Source organism: Patiria miniata, unplaced genomic scaffold, assembly GCF_015706575.1.
Source record: "Patiria miniata isolate m_02_andy unplaced genomic scaffold, ASM1570657v1 HiC_scaffold_6, whole genome shotgun sequence".
Classification (NCBI taxonomy): Eukaryota; Metazoa; Echinodermata; class Asteroidea; order Valvatida; family Asterinidae; genus Patiria; species Patiria miniata.
This window is the reverse complement of record NW_024037073.1, coordinates 7725368-7750582: the sequence shown is the minus strand read 5'-3', so window position 1 is coordinate 7750582 and position 25215 is coordinate 7725368. Positions and strand designations below refer to the sequence as shown.

The window sequence follows — 25215 nt, the reverse complement described above, 5'->3', positions numbered from 1 at the left end:
ACCAATAAAGTGCAGATATAGGGGGCTTGCATATTAGTTGGAACATTAGAGAAAGTTGGGTGATTTCTTCCCCCAAAAAGTAGACTTGCCACATGCCTCTGTACTTACAGGCCTACCTTCACATTTTAAACATGGCAATTATGGTATTCCATGTCTTTGTGTTGACGCATTTATACCATTTGTTTCTTGCAGGAGTAACCATTTGTTTTAGCAATCAGCCATCCAGTGTGCTTAATGTGAAAGTATGTATTTACTGACTGGAGAACTACACAACAAAGGACCAGTGGCAAGTCTACCAAAGAGGGTGGGATTCAGCATGCCATGCCCATAAATGACCTGCAATTCCAACAGATTATTGGCCAGAAAGCTTCCCTGCACTTACAATTCATAATTGTTTTATACAGTTAGTCTCATTTACATTTTTAAAAATGAAAGATTTATTCACTAAAAACAATTTTGTTTATGTTTTTTTGCAAACACCTTAAAATATCCAATTAGTAAAACAAATCAAACCAAAATATCACAGAACATCCTATCTTGGTTGTAAGCATCTCTATTCACCAGTATTATATTAAAATATGTTTACACTCACTGGATTTTCATTTTCAATACATGGTAAATTTGATTAAAAGCCTAAACCAAAAGAAAATCATTAGTTGTACGCATGTCCTTGACATTCTTAAAAAAAATAGCACCAAAAAAAAATAAAAAAAATAATGGTTAAAAAGCATATTTTGTATGAAGCAATCCTAAACAAAAATGCAAAATGTGTTAATGACAAAGGTAGTACTTCTGATGTGGACCAGGAGGCAATTTCTTCACCGACGTATAAACACTGTATACTCAGTGTGTTACCACCTCTCAATGAAAGTTGGGAGGTAACACACTGAGTATACAGTGTTTATACGTCGGTGAAGGGCAAAACCTTATATTGATTTACATCACCCCGATGCAAATTCATCTTATAAATAGATGTATCCATAAACAACACTACACAACAACCAAGTAAGTACATCAAATCACACACACAAACATTTTACTGGACTTTCTATTACATCATGCAAGTAAAAATAATAAGGTGCTCCTAATACACAAAGAAGAGAACTCAACAAGTTAGCAAAATAGCAAAATATCAAAATACAAAATAACTGATCAGTTATTGATCAATTGGGCAAGAAACTGAAAAGGAAAACAGCTGACAAAAACAGTAACCAACGAGTACAACACAAATATTGCAATCCTATAGATGCCAAATGTGAAAACTCAGGAGCCAGGATGCCAAATGGTGAAAGCAGTGAGCAGCATCAGCACACAACATAAGCAGCCACTTGCATGACAGCAAAGCTAAGCAATAGCTCAAGCTAGGGAGAAATAAGCATGCACATGCAACTCATTGGAGAGGGGAGCACCATGGCAACTGCAGCAAAATGAAAAAAATGGTGACATCCTACCAGAAGCTACGAGTACTGAGAGAAGAAGACTACAAAGATGGCGGTGTAGCATGACAGACTGATGAAGGCATGTCAGATGGTAGGGTGCCATCATCACTGCTTACTCAACATCCGTGGGCTAAAACTAGATCTCATGTGCTGCACGTAGACAACCAACTAAATCTTGTACAAGGAAAGGTGGTAGCTCATTTGGGGAATATTTAGGCAAAAGAAAATGAGAACAAGGATAATAAACTGGAGTGAAATGAAGAATATATATGTAGTGTGACAATGAACTCAAACCAATATTTAGGAATACAAGCACGGTGAATTTGCAAATTTAAAGATTTAACTTCCATGAATTTGAGAAAAAAATATACCCACAATTTTTCTTATACTAACTAATGTAACTGTAAACATAATTTGTAGCTTTCAACCAATTTAAATAATGAAATGTTGATGAGTTTATTAAAGAAAATATTTAAAAATCTCTTTTACATATATTTACACTATTTGCAGATTCTGTCCAAATCAACATGTTGAATGAAAACAACATGAATTTGAATAATGGATGAGGCATTCACTTACCAATGCTAGGTTTGTCTGTTCTGTAGGCTGCCTGACTTTCCTTTGTAATATTGCTTCATCCAGTCATATGACTGTGATATGAAATCTTATTTGTCCAAGACACTAGTTCATGTATAAGGGCCATAAATGAATGACTTTGCTCAATGTATGAAACTTGAAAGGTGTCACGTCTACTACGGATGAATAATCCATGATCTCAGTAAACGTAATTACAATAGCAATAGCAAGAAACTGGTTTATTTGTATGTGCTTGATACTGTTGTGGAATATTCCTTTACTTAATTTTGTAACTGTATGTGAATTCGTCTTGATTCTGTTCGTCTTCTTGCTTACTTTAAACAAGTAAATCAACTTTATTAAACCTAATTATCCAGAACTATATTCATTTGATCAAACACGTCAGAAATATTAGAGTGATTTTAAACACTTCTAGAAAGACATGTAGCTTAATTCATCCCTAAAATGAACACAAAATCCAGAAGTGATTATTATCACAACATGAAGGGTTTCACAGATAGCATCACAAACGCACTGTGAATAGTCAAAGAATGCAGGCTTGCACGCAAGAATAAAATCCTGGCAGTAGTCCAAAAAGCACAGAGTAAGGACTATTTAGTATAGAAATATGCGCTAAACAGCATAGCCAAACTGTTCTACATCTGCATCTACTAAGGAAGTGCTTATGAACTCTGCTAGTAGACTGTCATCTCAAGAAATGAATGAAATGAAGAATATATGGACACGTGATACATGTAATAACAAATGAATTGGTAAATGCATTTATTCAATGCAATCTTGACAAACATAGCCCACTGAATGAATAATACGCATCAAGTTGAATCATTTCAACTGAATAGCCACAGACATTCTCGCTAAACCTCATACATACGCAGCAGGGTGATCAGGAACACTGTACATAGTGTGATTCAAGTACATTTAAACCAATGTGTAAACAAACAATATATCAATAAAATAAGATTAATGAAATGAAAATTAATTATTGATGCCATAAACTGTGTAAGACATCTTTACACATTCAATTCATCTACCCAGCTAATAAATAAAATATACTTTCAACTGGAAGACATTCCTGCACCAAAGACTTGACCTCAGGAGGTGAGTTTCATTTTTCTAAGTGCTATAATCTCATCCACGGCTTGGCACATTATCAAGAATCTTGCTTATGTAAGGAAAACATTAAATCATACATGTATAAATGCATAAGTAAACCCCTTTTATATCTACAATAACCTGTATAATGAATGCGAAGATATAATAGTAATATAATGAATTTCAATTGAATACACATCACGTAATTCATGAATACATGTACATACATTGTATGCATTACAATCCCGTGCATCCTTAACACCTGTTACAGAATTACTTTATATACATCTATAGCTGTATACTGAAATGAAAGTTGTGTGTTGTTTTGAGACATGGCACAATAGACCCCTCTCATAAGATGCCATCAGGTATGTGTGCACGCAGTGTGCAAAATGTTGCTTGAAATTTTTTTAAAATACGGCGCGGCACAGCCGATGCGCATCATGAAAATGCCGACGCATGTGACAATCTGTTGGCAGTGATGTCAATTAAGAGAGGCTTATTTATAAGTTGGTATGCAGAAAATATCCCTTAGCAAGGACAAGTTTGAATCAGTCATTCTGGAGGGTTACTCGTGTTGACTATCAATACTGGTAACCTTTCAGCAAGTATATGTGCATAGCAACGATATGAAACTGACCAAAATGTGGGTTACCTCGAAATACTGCTCTCTGAATGACAGCTGCACATACATATGTACATATTCAAATAACTTTGGATATAAAAGATTAGAAAGGGACAACACATGTATTTGTTCTATCAAATTTTGGGCCCACAACGGTGAAATGCAGTTATCAAGTATACATGTACACGGAAAAACAGAGGTAGAACTTGCAAGGCATTATTATACTGTTTAAAAATGGTTTGAGCATTTTGAAGTAACTTTCCCATAAAAAGTGAGCTGAAATTTGAGTTAATACAACAATACCAAATCCAACAAACTCATAATTAATTCACAGTGCAAAGTGCATTTTACTTGGACAAAATGATGACTAATGTAGTCTGTTATTTAACTTTTATCAAGGCAAACTAAGGTTTCAAGAAGCCACATATTAATTGGTTGAAATAAAGAACTACAGTAAAAACACAGGTCCACCACAAGTGGATGAAATGAACGTTCGAAATGTATTTGGTGATCATGAACTAATGCAAGCAGGCAGTACATGTTGGTGCATGAAAAAAACGCCATTTGAGACTGACGTTGTATAAAAACTATAAGACTAGGTAGTAATTATGAATTTGATTTGTTGAAATACTTAGTGGGATATGAGGTAGTGGATGGCTGACTGAGTAGGTGGATGTTAAGTGTAGACTCTGGACGCGTCAGTTTATCAATAAATATATATTCATTCTTATTCACTACAAATAGGTCAAGTAACATCTTCTACCCGGTAGTCAGTATTTGAGAAAGTCTTTCTAGTATACATGTGTTGACCGATCATCAATTTGTTGATAACCCTAGAATGTTGTTGACATTAAACTACTACTTAAAATATAAACACAGGCATTATTAGCCATATCAGTCATGAGATGCATGCAACAACAAAATATTTTTAAAAATAAAGCAAGTGTGCAAATTGAGATTATCTTGTCTCCATCAAATATCTAGATCTAATAAGCAGATGAATGAATCAACAATGACCAATGCACATGCACCATGCAGGGAGACATACACGTCTATGTAGACCCAACAAAATCCACAAGTCCACGAACAAAATGTGAGTGATTGGTCATGCAAAGACATTCATGTGAGATCATTGATTCGTGCTGGTGTCAATGGTGTATGGCTGCAATTACAAACAAGAAGTACAACGGCCAATTATTCATGGAGCATTGCAAATATTATAAATCAACATTTTTATTTACAGACAACTGACCAAAAAAAGACAGAAAAAAAACAGAGAATGTTATGGTTATGATTGACTAATTAGTAACTTTCAAAATGTTTTCTAGATCATTTTTGAAGATAACAATGGTTACACATGTATACAAATTCAAAACCAAAGTTCTTTTAGATTTTTCATCCGAGAGGAAATAAATTATTTATTGGTGAGAAATAAAGTAAACAAGTCAAACACACAACAACAAAAAGAAGTCCAATGTCAATGAGCGATGGGTGCTGCATGATTATTAACGCAAGGAAAAAGCTTTAACTGAAGAGTCATAAAGTTAAAGTATCTAGAATTATCTGTTAGATATGCTGTGGCAAACAGCTACATGTACAGATGTTAAGCGAAATAAATTAGGGAACGACATTCAGGGAAAGGCTGCAGTAGTAGTCAAATGGCAGTCAAAGGGACCACTGGGAGATGGCGAATTGGTAGAAATATGGCATCGTCAGTAAAAACTGCCACCACCTCCTCTATATTTTGCATCTTACTGCACTGAAACGTTGTGTAGTGTCAAAAATATACTGCAAACCTCACAAGAATGAATCAACGGATGAATCCACAGATTTTTAATTACAGGGATATAAGACAAGACATTCTGAATAACTTGTTGAAGGGTGTAACGTCCTGGACATCTTATCCCCATGAATCATGCACAGACGCTATCGATGTTAGCAACCAATGCATGCAAACTGCCACATTCCGTAACATTATACAGACTGATCAAATGACAGTACTGGATGATAGCTATATAACTTACTGCCTGATTCTTACAATCCAAAGCACTCAAATGAAGTCCAGATGCCATAGATGCTAGCTCTTTTATCATTATCCTTATTGCTCTAAATTATCAATCAGGACTCTTTTAAAAATATCACAATCCTAACACAGTGAACAACAATACTTAGTGATATGAAATCTTGGCATCAACGTTTCAAAGATATTACAATCTGACAATACCCCCCTTGCAAACATCCTGCCTCCCCTCAGTGCTATTTATCACAGATTAGGCCAATTGTCCACAGAATCCTTCTTTCTCATTAGCATGTTACTCTCTATCCTTCATTGTAGTCGCCATCTAGAATAGTCTTTGGCTTTATGTGGTTGACAAATTCCATTTAAAATGACATCCCTACAGCACAAGCTTTCATATAGATGGGCCTAGAGTTATTTATAGCATGGCAATGTACATCATCAGTTTATAAGTCATGCATTTTGGGCAAAATATACATGTGACATGAGGTGAAATTTATACTTAAGCTGCAAGAGTCCAATCATATCATTCATGCATTGATTATGCAGTGGGCATTTAGTTACATGCACACACCATTCATGTGCACAAACAAGTGCACCCACATAGTAAATTCATCCTAATTGAGTCTCATGAATAGTGCCATCAACATCCATAACCTACAGTTTCCTTACTGTACAATTTGTGACGCTGCATTTCATCTATTGGCACCGAGTTCTCCATTTGCATCAGTGCATGAAATTTCTGCTTGAATGAAATGAACATTCCTTTAATATACACATAATGCTTCCTTGCTAGCACTGAGGACCTATTGCAAAAAAAGCATGTCTGTAGAGAGCTTTCTAAAGCCGCTCTTAGGTCGAGTTGCGATTTGCTTGCACTGAAATTTATCCAGAACCATGAGACCAAAAACTGGGATGTAGTTTTAAATGACAATTAGAACTTAAATAGTTGCACACAAAAATGTAGAGAGAAATAGTCAAACTTAGTATATCCCAACTGCATTCCTGACACTGTCTCCACTAAACATTACCAGTTCATTCCAAAAACCTCCAAGTTGTGTCTCACACATTCATGTTATGGGTTTATTGTGACTATTAGGATGTAAGAAAACAAATTGACCGGATGAAAATGCTCAACCTGAGAGATTGGTCATTGTTGACCTTGCTGTAACTCTGTGTCTGCAACAGTGAGCATACTTGACCAAGAAACCCTGCCAGTAAAGGACCTGACACAGGAGGAATACATCACCTTACCAAAGATCCTGTCTAGGACTCATTGTAAAGTTAACCCTACATTACTGTCAATGTGATTCAGATTGAGTCTGATGAAACTGTATGTTTGTCCTTTCAGTTTCAGCAATCTAAGCACTGCAACTAGAAATAGGAAAAATGTTTCAAACACCAATACGTTAACAAAGAATGAAGCAGGCCTGCTGCTGTCGTCACAAAAGAATTTTTACGAAACTCTGTTAAACATTGTAATAAATAGTCTTTTCTGTGTCAAAACACCAATCCAATTTTGTCATCTATAAAAATGCAAAAAGTATACACTTTTATACAAATGTACACTCAAAAGGCACTCAAAATTCAGTGTCCTGTTGGTGTCCAGTCTATCATGCTAATACTTAATATCAGGCAGGACACCAGTTTCACTGCGACTTTCAAAAACACACTTTCATGTCAAAAACAGCAAAGGATTATTCCTGTGGTTACTATTTAACTATATATACATAATAATACAATTCTTTGCCCATTCGATGTGATCCCATACATGTACATATATGTAGAAGTATTAGCATGGTACCTGTTACTAGCCAGTGATGTCTTAATAAGGTTATTCACATCATTTATCCCTGTGTTTTACTGTTCTGAGAAAATATGAACAAATACTGACTGTTAAGTTTAAGTTTTTTAGAAATTGACTGTTTCTTGACGAGAGCTTTCCAATTTGTCAGGGCCACATTCCATGGTGCTGCTAGGTACAACATTTGCTACTTCCTCCATTTCACTGAGACCCATAAACATTAAGCTCTAGGCCATATAAGCTTATAGTTAGCCATTACGCCATGAAATATGCTTAAGGTGAGCACAATTTTTCTGATATAGTTAGCAAGACGTTCCTACTAAACCATTAAGCTACGAACTTGGATCATGAGTTAGCTTCTGGCTTTGATTGGATTCATATCTGAATGAACTAAAAACAAAATTCAAATTCATAGTGATATTTGAATATTTTTACATTTAAGTCCACCCTTGAGGATAACAGGGGCACATGGTAAGATGTAATATTGCATGTTGCCCTTCACTAAAGTCCATGCAGAGGTCTGCACTAGTAAGCAGGTGAAGTGGGTTCGAGTCCCACCACGGCAAGCTTGGGATGTTTTCCTCCCAAGCGCTTGGACAGCATTGAGAAAACAGTCATTATAAAGCGACATTGGTGAAGGGCAAAAACAATGTTAAATTTACATATCCAAAACACCAACTTCCATCATATTAAATTGTAAGACATAAGCTGGTGCCAAGGATCAGGAGACTCAGTTCACAATGATATTTCTTCTAGGAATCAGACCAGCATGTAAATGTAGCTATGACAGCAAAGTAATTAATGACACTCCCACACAACACCACAAAATTCTTTCTACAATGGTTTTGTCAATGTTACACATTACCACTGAATGATTATGGAGTTTCAAAGCATTTTGGCAAACTATGAGGCATGAACATGTATTAAGGCATACCCATCACCATTGGATTTATTTTTAAATTCACACTGTTTCCAACTGAAAATGACCAAGTGAAATTATGTGTTATTTCCTTTGAAGAAAACAGTTTCAACCGAAGGCCAAGAGGGTTCATGGCTGAAACACCATCAATTAAGACTTATTCTGGAGTGGTTTTCTCAAAAGAACTCTCAGCATTCTAGACATAGGCCCATGAATAATGGCTTGAAGCAAGGGTTCGAAAAAAAAAAATCAGGTTAAGTAAATATGTTTTCCATCAGTTGGCAATAACATCATCAGGCTGGTTCATACTTGGTGTGAACACATTGCGAATGTGTGATATTTTGTCAAGTATTTCCATTGTCAATTTGCAGAAGTCAAACAAATTGCAACTCTCGTACATATTGATGTCAAATTTACTCCAAATTCGCATTCGCATTAGCTCTTGTACTCAAAGTACAAAAGCATTATGCCAAAGAAATACAAACCGGATGTATGATTTGGACGTGGTCATTTTCAGTTGTTGATTAATACAGCCCACTATAAGGAATACATATTAATGAAGCACACTCTGAGACTAACTCTGTGAGTTTTGAAAGAGCCCACTAATCTGCTTGACCCGACTACTGTAAGCAAAAGCCGGTCGGACCGGACTGGTGATTGGTGGACTTACATTGGTTCCAGGTGATAAGCTCTGCACAATGAAACATACAGGACTAGCAGCATTGCGGATGATGGCTACAGCATAGTCATGACTAGCATCTCGTAGATCACATCCATTCACCTGTACACAATACCAACTTATTACATGGGCTGACCATTATTAAGTTGCTATACACATTAACCCTCAAATTAGGTTTTGCCCTTCACAGACGTTTAAACACTGTATACGTTTAAACACATACGTTTAAACACTGTATAAACGTCGGTGAAGGGCAAAACCTAATTTGATTGATGTCACCTTGACGCTGCTGCTATGTACATCAGATCCGAACCAGCCAACCGATCCCGTTAGCTCGGTGGTCGAGTGGTAAGACATCTGCACTAGAAAGCAGGAGGTCGTGAGTTCGAGTCCCACCCGAGTGATTTTTTCCAACTTTCACTCAGGAGGTAACACACTGAGTATACAGTGTTTAAACGTTGGTGAAGGGCAAAACCTAATTTGATTTATATCACCCCGATGCAAAATTCCATCTGATCACATTAACCCTCCCTCTCTGGCTGGCTAATTCAACAAAGCCGTCCCAGCTGTCATTATCAATCAAGTGACTGTTTTTCACAGGTATGAGCTCCCTGCCTACATAAAGCAGAATTGACTAGTTGTGACTATTTAGGTAACTTGATGAAGCTATGCTTTGACTGGAGGAGATTTATAAGCCAGCTGTACCTACCAGGCACCTGTTTTTGTCTGTCAGGCATGCGAATGAATTTCAATGGAAAAAAAACACAGGAGACTTGTGCAAAAACAGCAAAAAAGACGTGAAATAAGGCCCCCCCAAAAAAACAGGCATAAAACAAATAAAAACATGGAAATTTGGGCAAAAAAAAAAACGGAATTCCTGTTTAATGGGGCGTGTTTAAGGGGGGGGGGGGGGGGGGGGGGGGGGGGGGGGGGGGTTAAAACTTACCATTCAATTCCTTTGCTCTTGTAAAGTGCATGAATGATTTTGTTTTTATGAGAATCAGTGAAAAATACATTTCCTTCACATAGGAATTTGGCTAAGATGGAAAATATCAACTGACTGAACAGCACAACAATGTCTGATTATCTTCAATGGATGCCTGCATGTAAGACACTTGTATGGACTCTGTGCACAAGCACGCCCTTGGCCTCAACAATTACAAACTACTTCACTCAGTGCATGCGTGAAGCAGTGTGTGCGCGAACAAGTGCCGCATTGCATCCCTCCAAATTGAGGCTCTTCAAAGTGGTCACAAAGTGCCATCTACTGTTCAAGCACAGAGTCAATACTGACAATGTAGCTGTGTACATGAATGTATGACTAACCTCCAAGATGCGGTCTCCGGTCTTCAGTGCCCCAGTCCTACCAGCCTGACTATCATCCAAGACATGCTTGATGTAGATACCTTCCACTGGTTGACCATCACTAGCACGTCCTATAAGCCAATCATAACATTCATGTATTAAGATGGTTCATTATCAGTTCCTTAACCCTTTCCCTCACATGCCCAGGATATATTTATATAATATTAGATGGCTTTGAGGGGGATACAAGAATTTATTACACGAGCTTTAACTCGTGCAATATTGTTATAACGAGTGCAATACATGCTTGTATCCCCCAAAAAAGCGATCTAATATTATTATAATTATTTATATTCGGCTGACTTGACCAAAATATCAATTTCAGGACAGTTTTATACAGTAAGAGAGAAAGTTAGGAGGGACCACTAGGAATGACTCTTGAGCTCGCTGCTGCAGCACTTGATGTTCACGTCAATACACTATGGGTTTGTGTACATTCACAACATACATGATGTGTCCCTCCCATTGGAGCTCTGAGTTATAATGAAGCCCAATCTACTGTGCATGCATGGAGTTCATAGTGTTATCATGATAAATATCTTAATAAATAAACACAGGATAAGTTGTTAAGCAATTTCAACAAACTGAACAATCAGCCAATAATCAATCAATCAATCAATCATATACAATCAAAATGGCAATGAAATCAAAATCAACAAGCATTTTAACAAACAAGTGTTGGCGAGTGAATGTTTGGATTCAATCAAAACAAACGTATTAATGTAACTTAAGTATTTAATTCAAAACAGAAAAATATGAGTTTAACAAATTGAAAAAACAAAGAAACAACTTATTGAATAATGCAATTGACAACAGAAACAAATTTTTTAAATCAAACTAAATAAAACATTTCAGCATTCCTATGCATAATTCATTCTTTAACAGGAAAAGAAATTGAGAATACTAACCGTGTCTGCTTGATACTACACAATAAGAAATAAAAGAACAAAATATTTTTCTTTTATTTGATTTGCTTGTGTAGAGTATTAACACTAACCCTAGGGTATTTTGGCTAGAAACCCTGCTAAACACAGCAACACGCAACAGGTCAAAAGTCTCTCAAGTCCATACTGCCTCAGAGTCTGTAGTCACCAACTGCAGCAGGATACAACTGTGGCACTGCTCAATGGGACCAGCTCTCATTGTTTCAGCATTGGCTATTCCTGCACTGGTGTTGATGGCTCAATGCAGCAAGTCCTCACATACTTGTACACCTGATGCACTGTGTTGCTCCTAGCAGGGTTAGGGTTGGCAAATTATGAAGGAGCTGTTCAACTCCTTCAAGTTATTTTTTTTTTTTCAAGAACATACATGTGTTTAAAGTTCCTGCCTCGAGATGCACAAGTGTGAACCATGACTATCTTGCCATATCCCAGGTATAGTTCAACTCCCAAGTCAAATGAAATCCAGGTTTAAGGGCTCTCTTGCGAAAAGACACTCTTGTTGTTGAAGAGGACTGGTTTACTGATCAAAAAAGCAGCACCTCCTTTCAGCAGAATAGGTGGGCCTAATAAGTAATGATGAATCTCACTCACCATGTCCACCCTGGGTTTAACATAAGATTATCTATCAGAAAAAGTCACTATAATTTCCAAGTTTATTGCACTGAAACCTTTCACCCAGAAAGGCCTGCAGCAAATGCTGTTCTTGTTTCTTCTGTTTGTTTTCATGTGGCAAGGCCTTTACTTTTCACTTTCCTGGCAAGTTATGGAGAAATGCTCACCAACAGTCACTGCACGACAGCATTGTCTTGGCAGTCTGAGGGAAGGAGAAAAGTTGGTCGCCCTACAACAACGTGGAGGCGAACCATCGAGAAGGAAAGGAACACATTAGGTTGGAGACTTGGAAGGAAACCATGCGAGTAGCCAGAAACAGAGCCAGTGACATGAGTAAATAGTAATTCAGTGCTCACCTCCAACGATGCTGATGCCCAGGCTCTTATTGGGTTCCTTAGTAAGTCGTACAGTGCGTACTTCTTGTTCATTATCACTCCCTGGGGCAACACTGACTGGGGACAGTGCAACAGAAGCAAGCTTGACAGACTCGGTGTGTTGGTCTTTGAGAGGCAAGGCAAACTTATCATCTTGGGAGCTGTAGGAAATATCAAAATACAAATCAGTAACTGCTGTAAAATAATAATTTGCTTGAATCGTTTGAAGTCAGAGGTCCTAAGACTTCAGTCCTGGCATCTCTCTCAAAGACTTAACAGCCCTCTAAACTTGTATTTAATGAAAAACAGTGATCATTTAAAATGCAAAACTACACATCAGAAATGTATAATTAAATATAAAATTCTGAATCTGCCAGGATTTTCAATTGTCATGAATATCAGAGATATTAGAAAATGTATTTGTGGCAGGAGATTTAACTGGAAATATTTGTGAACTTGAAGACAGAACTGACCTTGGTTGAGTGGTGTGGTCATCACGGTAAGCTGATGCCTCACTAGCAGGGATGTAAGTCATACTAGATACAGTGGGGGAAGAACACAGAAATGTACAAGACACTGACCAATAGTAACATAGGTATAAACATTTGGGTAACATGCATGAGGAGTCACAGTAGTGACTTGCCATCATGACCTCAATACAGGAACTGTGGATGGCACTGGGTGGCCAAATACACAAGAGCCAACGATAGTCACACAATGCTGACATGAACTGCTACACTGCAATCAAAATGTGCATTAGACTTGAGATCTAGGCCTATTCCTTTGTGCTACTTGGAAATGATGGCCAATAAGAGACAGTAAATGGTTCTGGCTTGGCAAAACAGTAAGAGAAACAGGCCATTGGGTCAGGGTTGACACAAGTTTACTGTTGTATGACCCTTTGGCCATCTGGGCCCAATTTCATAGCGCTGCTTAAAAGTAAGCAAAAAAGTTTGCTTACTACAGCAGAAAATCATGCTGCTGCTTAAACACTATTTCATGGTTTCACGGTTGCGTGTGATGGAGATTTGTATTGTGACATCACTGATTTAGGCAAGTTTTTCCCCTCGGGTTAAGCCTACTTTTGCTGTGCTTACTGCTTATAATGGTCTATGAAATAGTCTTATTTCATGGAGGATGAAATAGATGGAGACAGAGCACATCGGCTGTTTAGCTGTGCTATGACATTGGGCCCTGGAGATGTTCGAGGTAAACACTCTTTCGGGCTTAAAGTTTATAGGATTTTCCAAATTTCCACCTGTAATACTACTACCATTTTTTTCAATTCTGGCTGCAGAACTACTGCATTGTCATTTTAGGGAAATAAAATTGAACCAACTACAATGAGAACACAGGAATACCTGATTTCATCTCCTACCAAAGAGGCCCTCCTGAGCATGGCTCTCGCTTCTGCATTGGTCATACCACGCATGGAACTACTATTGACTGATGTGATGTAATCCCCGACAGCCAAGCGTCCATCATGATGAACAGCGCCTCCACGGATAATACTCTTAACCACTACACCATTGGATTTGTCTGCATTGACAGTCAGGCCTGCAGAACGAAACATTCAAATGAAACATGAATATTCATAAGGTCAAACAGTAACTTACATGAAAATGATTTTTTAAAATATATTAGTTTCTGCATTTGCTGGTAATTAACTGAACACAATAAGCAACTCTCACATACGGCATGCACATTTCCAATTTCAGCAAATTCTGCTCAAGGATACAAGCAACAACACGCCATGGCTGGGCTTGAGTTCAGAACTCTCTTTTGTGTTCTTCGTGTGCATGAATACCCAATGATTTAGTCCCCATGAATGGTTTAGTCCCCATGAATGGTTTAGTCCCCATGCCTCTGATAATTGATTGCACGCACTGCACTACACTGCACATGTGCACCGTATGCCTTTACCTGCCATGCAAATTAGCATAATATCCAGTTCCTACACACTCAACAAGCATTTGTCCACAAGGACCTTACCCAAGCCAGCATTTCCCTTTTTCAGGTCAATCCTTTTCTCCAAGCTGGTAGGTAGTATCACTGAGCCACGTTTCCCTAATGGTGAATGGCTTGTTGAGACAGCTGTGATACGAGGGTCATTGGACTCAGATATTCCACTGGCTAGCACTACGGCTGCTGTGGTTGCAATCACGGCACTGTTACGTGGACTGGGTTTGGGTTTGGGTGGGGGTGGAGGCGGCTGACGCTTAGGCTCAGGTGGAATACTCTTGACTGCAGTCACCTGAAATATGAGATACACACAGCAAAGACTAGAACACATCAAAGAACAGACTAGCAAGGTGAATATTGTGACTACAATGCCACTATGCACATAGGTTACGACACAAATGCTCAAAGAAAGTCCAACTTGTTTTGGATGAATGTTTAGGATAAAAAAATTAACTTCAACTCTAACTCCAGGCCATGAAGCATCTTTGATGAGACACTTGCATTCCATTGAAGGGTGAAACAAGACCAAAAACTGCTGGCACAAAAAAAAATAGTGGCACAATCAGTTTTTTTCCTGCCAATATCAATGTTTGACCTGCCATTTTTCAAGTAACACGAGCTGTCATGGACAGTGTCGGATAAAACTTAAGTCCAGAAACCCAATGAAACGCCAAAATAAAATGCAAAAAGAAGGAAATGAAAACAAACAAAAATGCAAAAGGTGAAACATTGTTCCACCAGGACTTTGAACGCGTTCATACGTCATTTCTACAATTGGTCAGGCAACAGTTCTGCTTTTTGTCCGATCAAATATGGTAAATGATAAGAATCTATCCAATGCTTTGGACCATAACTTTACCCTCTCAAGAGGAGATGTCAGATACACTTTTGAGGTCACTGCACTTTGTGTTTAGAAAGGCTAATATTCTGTGTATAAAAATGCTTTTAAAAAAAACCTGACAAAAACAAATTTGTCTTTATATGGCTAATGTAATGTTAATTACTGGAGAAGGCACAAATACTTTTTTTTCGTGGCTTTTTTTTTAAACTGTGCCTGAAAAGTAGCAGAACAAAAAGCCACAATTTTAAGTCCAACAGTCACCTTGACTTGATATGGCAAACAACCCTTTGTAAATTTGGTACCCCAGCCTTCTTTTCTACCTACCTGTGTAGCAGTGACAGTCTCTGCAGGCTTTGATGCAGGCAATGCAACTGATGAAGCCAGCACTAGGTCAGGGGGTGTGGTCTTGCTAGTAGCAGGCGTGGTCTTGCTAGAAGAAGGCGTGGTCTTGCTAGAAGAAGGCGTGGTCTTGCTCTCGGCAGGCGTGTCCTTTGGTCTGTCACTCAGTATCTGACCAAAATCCATGCTGGATTCTACATCAGCAACAATGCTGGCACTAATAGCTTCCTCTGAAAAGTCAAAACATGCACATTCTAGGAGTAATGCCGTCTTCCTCAAGATGAAATGTCTCATTAAATTGAAATGAATGCTTAAGTTTCTAAGATCTGTAAATGATGACAAGCATGTACTTACTCTTTGGCAGGAATGAGACACTTTGGCGTTAATAAATGAGATTCTAGTACCTCAAAAGATTAGCAGTCATGGTAAATTTAGGCTTTGAAAAAATGGCTTTTACATCTGGTATTTCTATGCCAGAGCCATTTTTACATCTAACATTCTTCAAGTCAAAGCTTCAAAGTAAAGGAAGTTCAGGGGAAAAAAGAAAACCACTACTGGAAGAGCTGAAGTCTAAGCTTGCATGCATTATGAAAATACTTTAAACATGAAAACATACTTTCAGCATTCAAAAGTTTTTTGCAGATCACTTCACAAACAAGAAGTATTCCTACGGAAGAAGTATTCCTACACAAGTACTCCCTCAACGATGGCAGCTAGGCAGACTCTTGGGCATCCCTGCTGCCGTATACGTCACTTACTACAGTATTTACAGGTTTGACCATGGCTCGTGCATATTAAAAAAAAAAATGTGCATTCTCCGAGAAATATGTACATGTACCAGGGTGTGGATGCAGAATTCTATGCCAGGGCACACACTGCAGATCTCATGAATGGCCACAAAACACCTGATCTTATTTATGCAAGGATTCCAAACTGAAACCAGGTACAAATCCAAAAGCTGCCTACAGAAGGATTCCACATGGATACTTGGCAAGGGGAGTGCCACAACACCATGAGCACTATTGAGCTTAAATGACATAGCAAGCAAGGGAATTCATCAACATTGAAACATCCTTTACCTTTTACAATTGGTCCCGTGGGAGCCATCTTGGAAGATGGTGGTTTCTGAGAATTCTCAAGTGCCTTCTGCATCTCTTGAAGTTGCTGCAGCTCCTCAGCATAGGCGGAGATATCTTGGAAGCCTGAGGGCGGGGCTTGATGGACTGACGATACCTGTTGTGCCATTATCATGGGCTAGGGAATCAAAACAATTCTCATTCTCAAAATATAGCATTATGCGATGCGATATTACCTAACTCTGAAAACTTGGAGTGATGTTAAAATTTGATACAGGAAATAATAAAGGGATTTTATCTTATTTTTCCTAGCAGTGCCCCTAGTATTAATGTTGCATTATTTGGGGTATAAATCAATAATACTTTTAACAAATCCTACCTAAGGTAAATGGGAGTAGAGTTAACTTGGAGTAAATTTGAAGGTACAATTCTACAAGAATTCTCGTCCTTAAAATATGGCAATACACTATTTGATCTTACCTAAATCTGAATATGCAGGAATCTTGGAATAATTTGTGAATTTATCAACTGTAACAAAGGGATTTCATTATTTACTCTACCAGTGCCGTAAGTAAATTGCAATATCTGGGGTATACATGTAGAAGACCATGACTATTGACAAATCTTAACCAAAGTGACTGGGAGTACAGAAAACTTGAAGGTACAGTCCAACATCTCAGAACGTGCTAAATTTAAAGAAACGTAGACAGCCACGTATGCCACGTGATATTACTTCATCATAATAAATAAAGGTGCCCCAGGTCAACTGCATTGGGTCTGGTAGCATAAAGATTAGCGAGGGCGCAGATTAAATTGGTGCATTGTGCTGCTGAGTTACACACATGCTTGGCAGCAACACAAACCAAAACCAAATTCAACATCTCAGTGAGGTTTATAGGATGGAGGGGGTCATTCAAAGTAAAGAATCAAACAAACCTCTTCTCCATCAAAGGCACTATCATCTGCAGGTTGGGGTAACGGCTTAGCAACTCTGAGTTTGACCGGACCCTGTGGTGCTCCTTTCAAGGCCTGTACAGCCATCTCTAAGGAACAGTTGTCCAAGTTACTGTCATTGACAAAGACTAGTCTATCACCAGGGATCAGCGTACCATCCTGCTCTGCCACACCACCAGGTACTAGGCTACGGATTACTATCACCGTCTTGGAAGGATTCAGGGGATCCTATGAACAGACAGAAATCCAGACAAATGTCCATTTGAAAGTTAAATAAACAATGAAACTTGATTTGCGATGTTACCAAATTTGATTTGCTTTCACTTTCCATGTAAAGCATCAACTGACCTTTTGAGCAGGTTAGCATTCCAATACATGTGTATTCAAAAGCCTTATATCACTGATGTTCCTTGTAATAAATGTATGTCTTTGTTAGGATGGGTTGTAAGACTGGTATCTCAGTTAAACAAGTGGTGGATGTATAGGTTGCGAGAGCTCATTACTCAGTTTCGTTAATTTTCTTTTCTCATACAACAAACACATAAGGCTTCCTTAAAAGTAGCAGTCATTACTTTGAGAATAATTGCTATGCCTGCCCTGTGGACACGATTTGAGTTTGGTAGTCTCATATAATAATTTAGACATTCTTTTACAATGTTTTTGTTTTTAATGTCCAGATAATTCAACAATTACAAGACTAACATTCCATCCCTGATAGGCTGCTTTACTTAACCTGTTAGTTACTGTACAGCCCCAAACTGCCCTGCCTATTACTCACTGTAGTGCCCGAGACCACCCAAGCATTCTTATGGTTTTAGGATTCATTAGTGAATAAACACTATGTCATACAATGTAGTATACGTACAAATGGGTGAACGATATTTAAAATCTCAGACTAGATTTGGGAGATTTTGAATGGCTAATGTGTGAAAGCCAGTCACACATAAAGTTTCCCTCACCTGGTAATCCAGAATGCTGAAGCCTAGTCCCTTATCTCCTTTGATGAGTTCTACTGTCTGTAGCTGGTCATCCCATACAGCCAGACCACTCACAGAGTCTCTAGACAGTGAGGATCTTGTGGCATCACCTGTATCCTCATCCTCACCAGGTACCACCAACGCAGCACCAGCAACAGCTACCTCAGGAAAGGGAACTGATTCCTGCAGGCTGATCTCATTGGATTCGATGACTTCTTCTATGGCATCAGGGCTGTCTTGTTGTGGGCTAGAGGCAACCTGAGCTTCCTCACCAGCCTGTGTCTCAGGGAAGACTGGGTGAGGGTGACGTGCACACACAATCCGTACATGCATAGGAAGTTCCTTGAGAGTTTTGACAACGTCCACATGGTTGAGACCCAGCAGTCTATCTCCATTCACCTGGGGAGACAATGCACGCAATGAAGTAAAATACAAGGCATAGATGCATATGTCCAATTCTATAATGAACAGAAAACTGAACTGAAGAATGTACTTTATTTTTGACACCCTTAAGTATTTACAAATACAAAGAATTCATGTGGTTCAATTTATATGAACTGATAATAAGTACCATTTAATATGTGACCAGTTGTTCGAATTTGCCAGATATTGGCCCCTGGTGATATTTAAGGAAGTTTGCTTTGATGACACCTGGCCACAGGAATTGTTCCATTGTGTACACATGCCTCCATGGAACTTGATCACCATTTCAATAAAATGATCTTGTATTATTTACTTAGAAAATAAGTGCCTGCCGCAACTATTTGGATAAAAATGCTGCAGTTCATGTATGAAGAACCTTCAGAAGACCAATGTCAGTTATAATACTAAATGAGGATGTTTGTATGTTAGGATTTGAAGCGATGATTACCTCCAAGAGTTCATCTCCACTCTGAAGTCGGCCATTTTGTCCCACCGGTCCACCAGGTAAGACAGAGCGAATGTAGTGATGAGGTCTCACCTCATCCCCAGCTTCATCTATGTCTACTGTACCCTCCAGACTTATACCAAGTCCACCTCCTTCACGGAACTTACTCAACTGTGCCACCTTGGATGGGAACAATGTTGAAGAAAACACTTGCATCTAAGCAATTATTGACAATTCTATTAAGAACATAGTAGATTTGAAAATGTCCTCCATTAAAAGAAGATAATAATTACAAAAAGCTTAAGTTATGATACTTTAGCTGTATATATATATCTGTGAAATATAACCTAACTGTTGATAAGTGTTTTGTACATAGCTCAATGGATGCTACTCACCACAATAATGACTTCCATTCCCAGAATATCTTGCCATAAATCAACGATGGAGGCTTCTGTCTCTGGATCAAGCTCACCTTCTGGAATGAACATCAAAGGAAAAACATTCTTGCGTGATGACACTGTGTTGTGTTTCCTTTCAGAGAAAACTGTTGGCCGGTTTTCTCCTCCACAAATCTATAAACAATCTTTGAAATCGACACTGTGCTTAATTTATGTATTATTAATAGTAATGGCTATTAATGGTTAGCACCATTTCAATTGTGTTGCATTCCTCTCAACTGAATATTCTACGGTCTGTGCACATTCAGATTCAAATAGATCTTGTGCACTCCTTGCCATTTATATGCATGAACCAATGTGACCAGAATGGGCACTCGAACGAGCACAGTGTCATACACAGTTCAATAGGCCTGTACATGTTATCGACAGCAAAACAACACATGATGGTACTGAAGAAAACTAAGAGCAAAATCAACCAAGCAAGACACTAGATTCACACAAATGTCATTGTTTTAGTCAAGGCTGGATCCAACTTATTAGAGGCCACAAAATACATGTCTTCGTAGAAACCGATCAAATCTGGATGTTCACTATGTATTTATTATGTCATGATGGGCTTGGACTTAGCATGGACACAGTGTACTAAAACAATTAGTGCCTCAAAAAGGTATGCTGGAGTCCACAATCATTTCTTGGCTGCAGCCAGGGCTCAAGTCACGTTTAGACACGGGCCTGTTAGCATAAAGGTCTACCTATATGCTGTTACTGTCTAGTATGAGGACATCAAGTCAAACACAACACTGACAAATGTAGCAACAATTATTCTGCACCTTGAAGGTCTGGAATTTCTGACCTAAACTACAAACATGTTGTTGTAGCAGGTTGTTGAGCTTACCATATTTATCCTTCGTAGTATCCGCTTGGCCAGGCTCCATGAGTATGACACCAGCAGGGGGAGGGTAGGCAGGTGGCGCTATGGGTGGGGCTTCTTCTTCATTATCAATATGCTGGGGTTCAATGTGTTCCTCAGCATCTCTTGCAGCAGCAATATCAGGATCTACAAAAGATTTACAAAGAAATCATCAGTTTTGTTTTAAAAAAAAGGTTAATAAATAACCAGTTTTCGTTCATTCATGGAGGTGGGAAAACGTCCATGTTTCAATGTACAGTGTATGTAATGGGTATTCATCAGTTCGTAGAACGGTAAATGATCAGTGGTGGACAACTGAATTTTGTAATATTTTAATTAAAATAGTCATAACTTGGAAATAGATTATCAGAGATGCCACAGGGTCTGCTTGAAAAAAAACGGAACTGGGTGTGCTTGAAAAAAACGGAACGGCTGCTTGAAAAAAAACGGGACTTTTTTGTGTGTGAAAAAGCCACTCGGAGTCTGACACAAAGTCCCCGTTGTCATCTTTATCTTGTAGCCAAGCCCAGTTCCGTTTATATTTTAATTTTGCTTCTATGGCCTTTAAGCTGTCGGTTCGTTCAATCACTTTGACTTTTTCCATATATTCCTATTATATATTCTGCCTACCCGAATTTCCAACGTAATATTCGACACGAAACATGTACGATTCCACAACACTGTCGGTGTACATGACCTTTGCACTACGCGATGCGTTCGACGAAAACATGGTTGGTACCCGGCGTTTTTTGTATTCACATATATCACTGCAGGAACCACCGATATTTGAAATGATAGACTTGATTTCCAGGCTGAATGCTCTGTGTGCTTAGTGCACAACACCGCCCGCACGCGATGAAGCACGCGAGGCGCCGTTGTATACTGCGTGCAAGTACGTTGGCCGCCCGTATCGCATGCAGGCTCGGCAACAACAAAGACTGTTTTTAAGACTACTTCAACGAACAACGTTGTGCCATGCATGCGCCTAAATGTACTAAATTGAGAGCGTTAACGAGGTAAAAATCAATGCATTTCTACAATTTTTCTTCTCTTTTTCCGGTTTATTTTGACAGCTTGAAAAACCAGAATTTTGTGAGATTTAAAAAAAACCAACAGAATTCCCGTTGGCATCTCTGGATTACGCAAATTAAGTGAAATGTTCACAGTTACTAGTCAAAAACATGTATTTTATCCCTATGTTATTTTTTATAAAATAGAGCGAGCCAAATATTTTAAAAATAATTTTGTCTAATTCAGTTACTTTCTTTTTGACTCACCCTGTAGATCCAAGTTCATGGAACGTGTTCCAAAGTAATGAAACCCTTTTCATAAACCATGAATTGTGAACTTACGGTCCATGCTGACATTTGAAATATCCAGAGTGCCAGGTGGGTGCCTGGCTAGTTTGACATGAACTACACTCCCAGTGCTTTTAAGTAAGTTAACTGCTTCAACATTAGTGAATCCTTCAAGGCTCTGCCCATCCACCTGACAATAAAAAAACAAATAAGCACAATATCTTTTAAATCACTCTTCTTTTCAAATGACTGGAATCATTTATTTTACAGGAAAACAATGTTGTTTCAAAAAAATTATTTCTGTAGAAATCTACCCATATGTTTCATTGGCCAGGTTGATAATATTCAATGTTTCTGAAAGGGAATTTGTAAGGGAAATTTGTTTCAAATGTAAAGCCAAGATAGAATGATGATAATCTTTCTTTGAAACCACTATTTGTTGCAGACTTAGAAAAGACTTTGCCATGTCATCAAGTTACACACATCGTTTTCATCGAGATTTTCATATAAATTTCTAAATGTTTTAAAAAGTTTTTGTAAAAGTTCACATCAACCGAAACCTATGGTCAAATTCAGTCAAATTTTACCTCAATAATTTGATCGTTGACTTGGACTTTGCCATTGCGATCAGCAGCACTTCCCTCTGCAATCTTCTTGATGAAGATCCCAGACACTTCCCCTGTCAAAATCAATTCAATTGGTTAATAAATGCAGTGGTCAGTTCTTTCATCCAACAATAGGTATTACATATTGTTTTGGTGACAAGTAATTTTGAATGAAAATTGTAACACTTTCATTATAAGTGTACGTTCATTACTAGTGAAAACACTCAATGTTAATCCACTCACTGTTAAAGTCAGAAGATATTAGTAAGGACAAGTTTATTTGGTTAACTACACTGCAGTTTCTTTTTACATCAGATAAGAAAATAGGTTGTAACTTTGGGAATTATATTTTAAAAAGCCAGACATAACATAGTCTTGTGCAAGATATATTAAGACAGCCGTGCTGCATACCTGTGCCGAGATCCCGCACATAGCCAGCTATGGTAAATCCCAATCCCTCTGCTCCTTTTTCTAAGACAACATCAAATACCTGCAGGCCATCCACCTCATCCTGAGGACAAGAAAAGAAGGATTCATCAACCAAGATATCTTATAGGTCTCTTAGAAGAAATGTCACTTCACCAATCTTGTCTAAGACAATTAATTTGGGTATATATTTTTGCAAGCATTAGAAGGAATGCAGTACTTCATTTGGGGTGAATCACTTAAATTTAAATCTTGTAAAATTAGAGCATTATATGGTAGAAGACTATTAGTGAGGTACCTTAGTGACAAAAATGCAAAGGATCGTTACACGGTGGACAAAAGCACCATTTTTTCACCAAAGCATCTCCATGGTATACCTTTTCGAAAAAAAGACGGACGCAAAAAATTGGATGATGGGAAGGGCATCTATGACGTCATTATGACGTCATCAGCTAATTATTACATGAAATATATATAAATTGATAATATCTTCTGAAGTACAAGCATCACAACAACAAAAGTTGCATCAAATGAAAGGGAACAACAAGATCTTTCATTTAAGTGGTATGTCAGGGGCGTGGAATGTAGTAAAGGGTGGTTTTTGGGGCCAAAAAGCACTTTTTTGGTCCAAAAAACTTGATTTTTGGCTTAAATCATGTATTTTTGTTTGGCACCTTGTTTAACATGCGAACCGTATGTGTTATTGTGAGATTTTGTTTTTAAGTCAGAGAAAAAGGTTCAAATTCTATGCCAAAAGAGTTTTTGCAATTGATTATAATTTTTTGTAATGGATGATTAGTATCTTAAATGCTTACACTTGAAAAACATATAAATTGATAATATCTTCAGAACGACAAGCATCACAACAACAAATGTGGTATCAAATTAAAGGGAACAACAAGATCTTTCATTTGAGTGGTATGTCAGTGGGATGGAATGTAGTACAGGGTGGGTTTTTTGCCCAAAAAAAACCTTTTTGGTAAAACAAAACAAAATTGGTGCTTAAATCATGGATTTGGGGTAATCATTTTGGCACCTTGTTTTAACATGCAAACCGTAAGTGGTACTGTGAGTTTTGGTTCTGAGGTCAGAGAGAATGGTTCAAATACTATGCCAAAAGAGTTTTCGTAATTGATTATTGGTATCTTAAATGTTTAAACTTATTCCAAAGATAGGCGGACAAAACAAATGTAACATAAGTTACAGTCGGGTGCCTATCCCAGTGGATCTCAGTTACAGATTCATCACATGTCTCGTTGTCGAGCTTGGAGGGTTTGAGCAATCTGCCGGGTGCATCTGCGATCACCATCATATCACCAGGTTTGTAGACATCGTCGAAGTTGTATCCTTGTAGCTTAAGACGCTGCAAGCGGTGTGGTGTACTGGCTAGAATTTTGCGCCAGATAGTAACCAATGGTTTTAATGGTCAGTGACAACAATGAAGTTGGAGCCGAATGAAGTTGCAGCAGTGCCACAGCTTCCCTCTCGATATTCGAGAATATGCTCTGGGAAGAGGATCTCTTTGAGGAAAATGCGATGGGTTTACCTTCCTGGGTGTTGCCCAATCCTCTTTCTCCCCTGAGGATTGTTTCTATACCTGTGTGTCGGAGAATCGTAGCCAGGACTGAGTTCAGATGGAGTGTTTAAGGGTTGTAAAAGAAGCTTGATGGTCCTCTTCCCAGAGAAATGGTACATCTTTTCGAAGAAGATTGCTGAAGGGAGCAACTTTGTCTGTGCAATTTGGGGTGTAGTGTGAGACATTGTTGACTATGCTAAGGAACCAGCAGTTTCCATCAGGGCGATGAGACATTCGGCCGCTCGTCATGCTCTTCAAGGGAGACCGAATACTGCAATGTCGTCACGGTAATTGTTCCAACGCATCAAGGCATCTAGCTTATTTTGGGACCATTAACTTGGTTTACTGAAGCCGATGAATGGGCGACGAAAGCTGTTAACAACCAAATTGTATGTTGTCAGTTTTTCAGACTGCCCTAGATGAGCAGACAATACCCTGCTTTTGACGTCTAGCTTGGAGGAGAACCTTTCCAGTACAAATTCTGGCTTGAGCTCCTCAAGAGTGGGGATCTTTAGAAA

At 38.3% G+C, this 25215-nt stretch overlaps 1 protein-coding gene across 2 annotated transcripts in view; it reads right to left on the bottom strand.

Annotated features, from left to right (window-relative positions):
* The window catches only part of LOC119743017 (multiple PDZ domain protein-like), a 57236-nt gene that overhangs the window by 15421 nt on the left and 16600 nt on the right, over positions 1-25215 (bottom strand). For both annotated transcript variants that reach the window (XM_038219326.1, XM_038219325.1), the window contains exons 8-23: positions 23107-23206; positions 22678-22769; positions 22145-22280; positions 20778-20939; positions 19880-19959; positions 19488-19664; positions 18599-19015; positions 17622-17867; positions 16689-16863; positions 15595-15839; positions 14460-14721; positions 13829-14024; positions 12941-13003; positions 12450-12628; positions 10499-10608; positions 9164-9274 (exon numbers count right to left, since the gene is read on the bottom strand). In XM_038219326.1, coding sequence (XP_038075254.1) covers positions 9164-9274; positions 10499-10608; positions 12450-12628; positions 12941-13003; positions 13829-14024; positions 14460-14721; positions 15595-15839; positions 16689-16863; positions 17622-17867; positions 18599-19015; positions 19488-19664; positions 19880-19959; positions 20778-20939; positions 22145-22280; positions 22678-22769; positions 23107-23206 — 2751 coding nt within the window. The remainder of the gene's footprint in view (positions 1-9163; positions 9275-10498; positions 10609-12449; positions 12629-12940; positions 13004-13828; positions 14025-14459; positions 14722-15594; positions 15840-16688; positions 16864-17621; positions 17868-18598; positions 19016-19487; positions 19665-19879; positions 19960-20777; positions 20940-22144; positions 22281-22677; positions 22770-23106; positions 23207-25215) is intronic.